Below are 9,105 nucleotides of genomic sequence, written 5' to 3'. Positions count from 1 at the left end.
CGCTCCAGCGACCCCCCCGAGGAGCCGCCTCCACCTCATTTGCGTTTTTTAAAAACTTTTCCTTTTATTTTCTTTTTTCCATGCAATTTCACGCCCGGCTGCACCTGCAAACATAACGGCCCGGCCGAGCCGCCGCCCCCGGCCCTCCCCGCCGCCCCGGAGCCCCACGGCCCGGCCCTGCCAGCAGCAGCGCCTGAACAAACCGCTGTCCGTCCCTCCATCCGTCCCTCCATCCGTCCCTCCATCCAACCAACCATCCTTCCATTTGTCCACCCACCCATCTATCCCTTCCTCTATCCTCCCATCCATCCCTCCATCAAACCAATCATTCTTCTGTCCATCCATCCGTCCATCCATCCGTCCATCCATCCGCCTCTCCATCCATCCATCCATCCCTACATCGATCCCTGCATCCACCTCTCTATCCGTTCACACGCCCAAAACAACGTCCCGGGCTCGATGCCCCTTTCCCCGTCCTCACGGACCCGATCTGCACCCCCCAGCTCTACCCGGCCATGAGTGGGGGGTGTCGGGCCCCTCCGGTGCCCTTGGCCGCTCGGGTGCACTGCGGGGTGCGGGTCAAGCCCCCCCGATCGCCAAAAAAACCCTGCCCTCCTGTTTAGAGCCGAGCCCCGGGTTTATGGGGGTGCTCTACAGACCCTGTGTCTCGGGGACAGCCAGACCCTCCGGGGACACAAATACCACTTAACGGAATAATTGGGAAAAAAATATATACACATACAACCCGATCGCGGTGCGCGGCCGGGGCTGCGAACGCTCTCCAATTTGGTGTGATTTTTTTCCCTCCTTTTTTTGCTTTGTTTTGTTCGGTTTGGTTTTTTCCCAATAAAAAGAACTACCTACCAAATTCACCCGTGTCCCCTCGGCCGCCCTCCCGGGGCTCCGTCGGGAAAGGATGAATATTTCGCTCCCCACCATGGGAGCCCGAGTTTGAAAACCGACCGCGGAGAAAGAGCGAAAAAAATAACCCCAAACTCCCGAAAGCCGCCGGCCCCAAAGCCCCGTTTTTAGCTCCATTGGCGACCAAGGTGTCCCGTAAATAAGGAGCCGGCAGACTGTGCATCATCCTGTAATATTTACCCTTTTGAAGGTTAGGCAGGGCAGAGGTAACAAACTTTGAACGTTTTTTTTCCCTCCTCTCCTTTTCCATCCTCTTCCCTACCTGGTTTTATGTGGTTTCTGGATTAATCTAGTGCGGAGCAGAAACGGACTTTACCCGGCCGAAATATAGGATTAGGACTATTTCTAGAAGAAAGAGGATAGTGTGAACTGCCTTTAGCCTGCAATAGTCTAAAGCAGAATTACAGCTTGTAAAATAGGTCTCCATCAGTTTCCCAGGAGACGAGTTAAGCCCTACTTGGGTGTTCCAGCTCTTTTTAGAACCAGCAATAATTAGACTCATCTCACCCCCGAGTTGTCCGGTGTTGGTTTCTTTTTTGTTGTTGTTGTTTTAATTCATCAATAAATGTACTTTTGCCTGCAATGCCGGCTGCGGGCAGGGCGGGCAGGGCGGGCAGGGCGGGCAGGGCCGGCTGCCCGCACCGCCGTCCTTTCTCCCGGGGAGGATGTCGGGGGGCAGCCCCGGGCTTCCCCAACAAACCGCTGCCTGTGCCACCTTCTTTGTGCTTTGATGTCTTTTGAGCCATCGCTGCATGTCATTAGGGGCCCGAACAATTAAAAAAGAAGGAAAAAAAGTGCCTTTTCTCCCCTTCCACGCGGATGGGAAGTCAGGGGAGAAAAAATATCAATAAGTGAGGGAAGGCGAGCGGCTGGATCGGGGCTGATTTTTGGGGGCTCCCGTGGCCACGAAGCTGCCCAGACCGCCTTCCCCCCTCTGCCCGATCCGCTGCAGCCCGTATAGACAACGGCCGGCGCCCTCGGATGCCACCCGGTCCCCGCGAAAAAGAAATCTCTGTTTGGGGAGAATTAACGGCCGAAAGGGAGCCGAGCGCTCTGCCCCGCTGTTAGTCGGGGACGCGCAAGCCGGGGGGGCTTGGGGAAGCTGGGGATGGGAATGAGGGTAAAAATAGCCAGGGGTGGCGGGCAGAAAGGCAGTGCCACCCCCCACCCCGCGGGGACCCGTGCACCGGGACGGGGACACCTCGGCGGTGCTGGCGGTGAATGGGGACGCGAGGCTGAGCCGCCCTGTCCCGCCTGGTGCGGGGAAGGATGAAGGATGCTCCGGGATGCGGCGGGGCCCTTCCCACTCGCGTCCCCCTCCCCGCGCGGGGGACAGGCGTTTAATGACAAGTAATTGGCGAGAGCGCAGAGCCGCATTACGAGAGGGCCCGGGCTGTTATGAATTATTGAGAGCCCATCAGCCGCCCTGCGCCTTCTCCTCTCGCCGGGGACACGGAACCGGCCACGGCAGCCCTGGGCCGGGGGGACACACGCACCCACCCTCTCCTGCCCTCGCCTCACCGGGCTGCGGTACCGCGGCCCTCGCCCAGGAGCCGGCCCCGGGGCCGTGTCCCCTCCCCGGGCCCTGGCAACCCCCCCGGGAAGCATCCCCGGGACCGCCGCCCCCGTTCAGCCCTGCGTGGGCGATGCCCCTCGTGTCCGTGTCCTCTGCAGAGCGGGCGAGCCCCGGGGAGGGCCGCCGTCCCCGCCGAAACTCCCGTTTTGCCTCGTATCGAGGAAACACGGGCGGCGGGATTTATTTTCCCCGTGTTTTTTGCCCAGGCGGCCGTGCCGGGTCCTGCCCGTCGGCAGCGGCACCGGTAGCGACGCTTTCCCGGTGTCACGGACACGGGAGAAATGTGTTTCCGCGGGGAGGACACGGAGCCGTCGCTCCCAGCCCGGAACAAAAGAGTCCCACGGAGCTGGGGGGGGACAAGGCGGAAAACAAAACCAAAACAAAATAAACAAAAAAAATAGATTAAATAAAAGGCAAAAATTAAAATAATATAAAGAAAAAAAACCTGTTCCGGCTCGGAGGAGCGGGAGAAGGGCGGGAGTCTGGTCTCGCACGTCCCCGTCCCTCTCCCACCCTCCTCCGAACGAAGTACAACGACTCCCCCCGCCAGGCAGGAGTTTTGGGGCTGAAACCGGCAGAAACGGCGCTCCCAGCCCGGCCGGCCCGGGTCGCACCCCGCTCCCGCACGGCCTCCCCCCCTGCACCCCCAAATAACACCCCTTTGCTCCCCTCCCCTGCTCCGCATCGCGCTTTCCCTTCCTCAAACGATTCCTCGGCCGGGAGAGGGGCGGCGGGGTCAGGACCCCCCCAGAAAAACCTGGGAACATCCACCCCCCGGCCTGGCCGCTGCCTTCGCCCCGGAGGAGGAGGAGGAGGAAGAGGGATGAAGAGAAGCTGAAGGTGCAAAGCGCAGGAGAAGAAGGAGCGACGGGTGTCACCTACCTGCGCCCCGGCCGCCGCGCCCGGCTCTGCGGGAGCCGCCGGCATCCCCGCATTTATTGGAGCTGAAACTCCGCTACTGTTGACTTTAGCACAAAGCAAAGATTTCGCTGCCCGCTAGTTTAAAAATGAATATTTTACCAAGATATCGATCAGCTTTATAAAATTCAGTTAAGCACAATGGCTCAAAAGGAGGGGAGGTGGGGGGGGGGGGGGGAAGGAAAGGGACGCAATATAATATCTGTGTAAATTTGCTGAAGTATGACGTGGTGTTGAAAGTTTACCCTCCTGGAATTTGGATCCAGATTTGCCCCCCCCTTCTCTTTTTTTTTGTTTACTGACTTTGTTTATTCACAGATCACGGTTGCTTAAACCGGCAGGAGCAGAATGCGCTTGTAGTGTGGGGCTGGGGGCGGGCGAGTTGTGTGGGGAGAGGGGAGAGAGGAAAATGCCAGGGCTTGGAAAGAAAGAAAGGAAAAAGAAAGAAATAACGTGTAGCGCGGGGATTTTTCCGGGTTTGTTGGTTTTTCTCTTTCCCCCGTTCTCCTCAAGTCTCCATCCTCGCGTTTCAGCGTCAAGCGGCCCAGAGGAAACGAGAAAATAGTAATAAAAGTGGGCCGGGGGGCAGGCGGAAGAGCCGCTTCTGGAGCGCGATCGGAGCGGGACGTTGTGCCGGTGCCCGCAGCCGCGGGGGGGGCAGCGGAGCCGCTCCCGAACCGGCCGCACCCCCGCGCCCGTGCCCCTTCCCCGCGGGGGCCTTTTATGTGCTAATGCCTCACATCCTTCACAACGTGTGTGTCCTTGCCGTATAGAGACGGACAGATTTCTGGCTGGATCTCTGTTTTGGTTTTTGGGACTTTTTTTTTTATCCTCCCCCCCCCCCGCCCTTTTCTCCCTTTTTCTCTTCCCGCGGACAATGCGGAATTTTAAGAAGGATTTGAATGTTATTTCGGAAAGCAACATCTATGACTTGCAGTAAACGCGTGGGAAAAACAACAAGTGGTTGGGAGGACGGGCAGGACATCAACGGTGGGCAAGGGGTGGGGGTGGGGAAGAAATGACCGGCCGGGTTGCCCTGGGGTGTCCCGAAGGTCCCGCTGCCGGGCCGAGACGCTCGGGAGGTGTTTTAAGACAAAATAAAAAGCCCTCCGATTTTTCCCCCCGCGCAGCTCCCGGCGTGTCTCCCTCCGGGATGCGCTGAGCCCCAGTTCCCCCCTCCCCAATTAACACCGTCCGGTAATTGCGGTAATTGCGGGGCGAGGGGTCCCGCGGCGGCGCCGGCCGCTTGGGCAGGGTCCGGGGTCGAGGGGTTTGTCCCCCCAAAGAAGGGGACACCGCGACCCCCGCGGGGGTCCTGGCGGGACGAGACGGGGCGGTGGAGGAAACGGGCGAGTCCCGGCGGAACAGAGATGAAGGGGAAAAAAACCCCCGCCAATAACACTTTAATATAGTTCTGTGAAAATCTGGCTAGTCGCTACCAGAATACACATTTATAAGCCATAAATAAAGCATACAGAAACGATAAATTAATCAGATCCAAGTAGTTTACTCTCCCGGTAACATCAAGTGTTTGTTTCAATTACAACGATCTATCCTGAAATTTTTTTAATCACTTTTAATTTTTTTTTCGTATTTTTTCCCTTTTTTTTTTTTTTTCCCTCCCCCTTTTTCTCCCCCTTTTTACAACATTACACGACTTTGGATTCAGAACTAGCATGAGTTTCACACTGAAGGAGGATTTCGGTTTGTTTCTGTTGTTTGTTTTTCTTTTTCCTGTCACTTCCACACAAAAAAAAAATAGATATATTTATACCTCCTTGCGACGACAACAAGGGAAAATAAAGCCCAACAGGAACCCCCCCTCTCCCCATCCCATTGCCCCCAGCCCGCCCCTCCCGACCAAAACAAACCACCTCACAAGGCAAACCATGGGAATCGCAGCCCCCCTGGGCACGGGTGGCTTGGGGCCGAGGGGGGGACACCAAAGCGCCTGTTCTTGCTGCTGATTCCCGAACGGATGCAAACATCTGGAGCCAACGGAAAGAAAAATAGATAGATATATATATATATGTATATGTACCGTGCTCAACAGCGTTCATAGTCCATCGCTCTGCTCGGGGGCTGCGCGGGGATATGGGGGGGCTGTCCCTCTCACTGTGGGGGGATCTTCCCCTCGGCCCTTTTAGGAAGAGTTCATGATGGGCCGGGAATACACACCTTGGTAGTAAGAAGTCTCTCCGGCTAAAGGGGAGGACTCTAAGGCGTTTTTGTTCGTTACGGGCCCCATGGCCAGGCTGCCGGGCATGGGTGAGGCGTAGCCCGAGTAGTGCATCACCTGCTCGTAGGCCTTCAGGTCCATTTTGTGGTGGTGGTGGTGGTGGTGGTGAGGGTGGTGGTGCTGCTGCTCGGAGGAGGACATCAGGTTGTTGATGGAGAAGGGGTGGTTGAAGGCGTAGTGGTGCTCGGGCTTGAGGTGGGCGTCGTGGGGCAGGCCGGCGTGCGGGGGGGCCAGGAGGTGCTGGGCTGGCGAGGCCGCCGGCTCCCCGGGACTCAGCCCCGGCGTGCCCTTCAGGTCGGCCAGGGCTCGCTTGTGGTCCTGGCACGGCGAGGCGCTGGCCGGGGACTCGGCGCCGCCAGAGCCCTCAGAGCCCCCCGAGGAGCTGCCTTCCCCCAGGGGTTGGCTGGGGGGCTGCCCGGGCCCCTTCTTGCCCCCGCTGCCCGCCCCGCCGCCCGCCCCGCCGCCATCCTTGGCGCCCAGCTGCTTCTCGCACTTGAAGCGCTTCTGACGGCGCAGGTAGCAGCCGTTCTCAAACATGTTGCCCGAATCGGGGTGCAGCGTCCAGAAGGAGCCTTTGCCCGGCTTGTCCGGGGAGCGGGGCACCTTGAGGAAGCAGTCGTTGAAGGACAGTGAGTGGCGGATGCTGTTCTGCCAGCGCTGCTGGTTCTGGCGGTAGAAGGGGAAGAGGTCCATGATCCACTGGTAGATCTCGCTCAGCGTCAGCATCTTGTTGGGCGACTGCTGGATGGCCATGGTGATGAGGGAGATGTAGGAGTAGGGCGGCTTGGCGTGCGTGTAGCTCCGCCGGTAGGTCTTGGGGTCCCGCGAGCGGTTGAGGTTGGATTGCCCATAGATGGGGCTCATGGAGTTCATGTTGGTGTAGGGGGCCAGGGCGTTCATGGAGCCCGCTTGGCCTCCCATGGGGCTCATGCTGGGGCTCAGGTGGGCGCCCATCCCTGCCACACCAGCTGAGCCCATGCCGGGCATGGCCCCCGCGCCGGGGGACATGCCAGTGAGCGAAGGGCTCATGCCCGTGTTGGCGTAGGACATGTTCATGGAGGTGGCAGCCGTCATGTTGGCCGTGGTGCTCATGGCCGACATGGTCATGTACGTGTTCATGCTGTTCATGCCCAGCCCCGCGTTCATGTTGCTCACCGAGGAATAGCTCTGCAGGGCAAGCGAGAGAGAAGGAGGATTTGAGGGGGGGACAGGTGGGTAGCCCCATCGGGGACAAGGACAGCCTGAGGAGCAGTGGGGACACCCGCAACCCAGCCCCGATTGCCACCGGCAAAAGCCTCTGCAGCCCCGGGGCTCCGTGCCCTGTGGGGCGGGAAGGGTTAAATCCTGGGGTGGGGGGGTGTTTTTCTGGTTAATGAAAAACAAATATATATATATATCTATGTATATATATATACGAAAAAGAGACGGGATGGCAGCAGGATCGGCGGATCCGTCCTGGAGAGGGGAGTTGGAGGAAGGGGAAGGGAAATCCCTCCCCAGAGCGAGAAAAATACCTGGGGGTGGGGGGAGGCGGGGGGGGGAAGGAATAAATAGCGACCCAGCGCTCAGCAGCACCCCGCTGCCCCGCACCCCCCGGGACCCCCGGGACCCCGCAGCCCTGCCCGCAGCCCTGCCCGCAGCTCTGCCCGCAGCCAGCGCGGAGCCAACCCGGAGCCCCAGCTCGGGCTTTGCTGCCAAAGTTAATCCCGTTCCGGGGCTGGCACGGCGGGGGGAGCGCGGCCGGGGGGCGGTGAGCCCCGGCTCCCTTCCTTACCTCGGGCTCCCCGTAGTAGTTGCTCCAGTCCGTGTGCTCATGCCCTTCCATTTTCACGGCTCCCAGCATACTGGAAGTGGAGTGCATGGCAGTTTAAAATTTAACAGCCACAACAAACGACGACAGAGAGCAACCCAAAAAAAAAAAAAAAAAAAAAAAGAGAAAAAAAAAGTCCCCAGCCCTCCCTCCCCTCCGTCGGAGCCTCTGGAGGAGGAGGAAGAGGAGGGAGGGAGGAAGGGGGGGAGATCGAGCGGCTTTGGGGCTGGGTTTTTTTTTTCGCTGTTGCTCCTTGGGTGGGTTTTCGCAGTTGCTTCGCGGCGAAAAGTCGCCCGGAGGCGATGGAGGAGCCGGAGGAGGAGGAGGAGGAGGGAGGAGGGAGGAAGAAGAGGAGGAGGAGGAAGAGGAGGACAAGTGCTGCAGTGACGTGGGTGCCCGGGTGATATAGCACGGAGCGGCCGGGCGAGCCTCCAATCCCCAGGTCCTCGGCTGCCCATTTGAATAATCAGCTCACACCTAGGCGGGAGCGGCTCCTCCGCGGCCCCCCGCGCACCTCTGCGCACCCCATCGCCGGGCACCCCGGGCCGACCACCCCGCCTTGGCAGGGGGAGCCGGTTGCCGTCACCCCCCCCGGGCACCCCCGAGGGGAGCCGACCCCCCCCCAGCATCCCCGACGGGAGCTGCCCCCGCATCTCCGAGCTGTTTTCCGCCCCCCAGCCCCGCTCCCAGCCCAGCCCCACGCACCTTCGCTCCCCGCGGCCGCTCGACGGAGCCCCCGGGGCTCAGGCCGCCGCCCCCCCGGCCGTGCCCCGGCTCTGCCCCATCGGCAGGCCCGGCAGCCGCCGCTCTGGCTCTTCCTCAGGTACCTACAACAAATTCGTAACTAAGACAAACAGGGAGGACAAGGGAGGGGAGGTGGGAGGCGGCGGGACAAGCGCCCTCGGGGCCCCGGGGGCTCCCTCGAGCGGTGCGGGGTCCCGGCGGGCGCCGTCGCGGCAGCGCGGCCGAAAAACCCCGGCAGCCTCGGAGAGGCGGGGGGAGGAGGAAGGACGGACAGACGGACGACAAAAATCACCCGGCTCCAAATCCCCGCCGGCTCCGCCGCCCGCCCCATCGGCGCTGCGGCCACGGCGGCTCCTGGCGGGGTCCAGCCGGCGGGGGGGGGGCCGAGGGCGGCCCCTTCCGCGGCAGGAGGGGCGGAGGGCCGCCCTCCAGCTCCGCACACCCCCGGGCCGGGGCCGTGCTCCCCGGGCGCTGTCCCTGCCTGTCCCCGAGGTAGGGCCGGCAGCCCCGCCGCTTCCACCGCGCCCCGGGCTTTGGTTTTTCCTGGTTCGTAGATCCCTGACTACCGCCAAAAAATCTCACAAACCGCCCATTCTGTTTATTTATCTATTTATTTATTTGCCGCTCCCGAAAGAACGGGGGGGGGGGAACAAAAAAAAAACCTAAGCCATCGATGAGCGAAAGCCTGCGACTGGTTTTAAGTATGACCACAAACCCTCCGGACAGGATTTCCCCTCCGGGAAGAACCCCAGGGCTCCCGCAGGACCCTCCCCCGGGGCTCCGGCACCCCCAGGAGTCACCGCCAACCCAAAACAGCTCCCCCGGCTCCCGGGAGGACGCGCTCCTATCGCGATAGCCGCGGCGACAGTCGCAGCCCAGCTCCTGCCCGCCCCAGTA

The 9,105-nt window shown here is 60.7% G+C and overlaps 1 protein-coding gene across 1 annotated transcript; it reads right to left on the bottom strand.

Moving 5' to 3' along the window:
* Nucleotides 1–5,558: 5,558 nt before the first annotated feature.
* On the bottom strand, nt 5,559–7,608 carry FOXA2 (forkhead box A2; the record flags this gene model as incomplete). The annotated part of the gene is made up of 2 exons (XM_080342331.1): nt 7,429–7,608; nt 5,559–6,821 (listed from the first exon to the last, which is right to left on the bottom strand). Exons 1-2 carry the CDS (start codon nt 7,513–7,515, stop codon nt 5,559–5,561), a joined length of 1,350 nt encoding a protein of 449 aa, XP_080198457.1. The 5' UTR covers nt 7,516–7,608.
* Nucleotides 7,609–9,105: the final 1,497 nt, after the last annotated feature.

Source organism: Nesoenas mayeri (assembly GCF_963082525.1).
Source record: "Nesoenas mayeri genome assembly, chromosome: 3".
NCBI lineage: Eukaryota > Metazoa > Chordata > Aves > Columbiformes > Columbidae > Nesoenas > Nesoenas mayeri.
The sequence above is the reverse complement of the archived record's forward strand: the minus strand, read 5'-3'. Positions and strand labels throughout refer to the sequence as shown.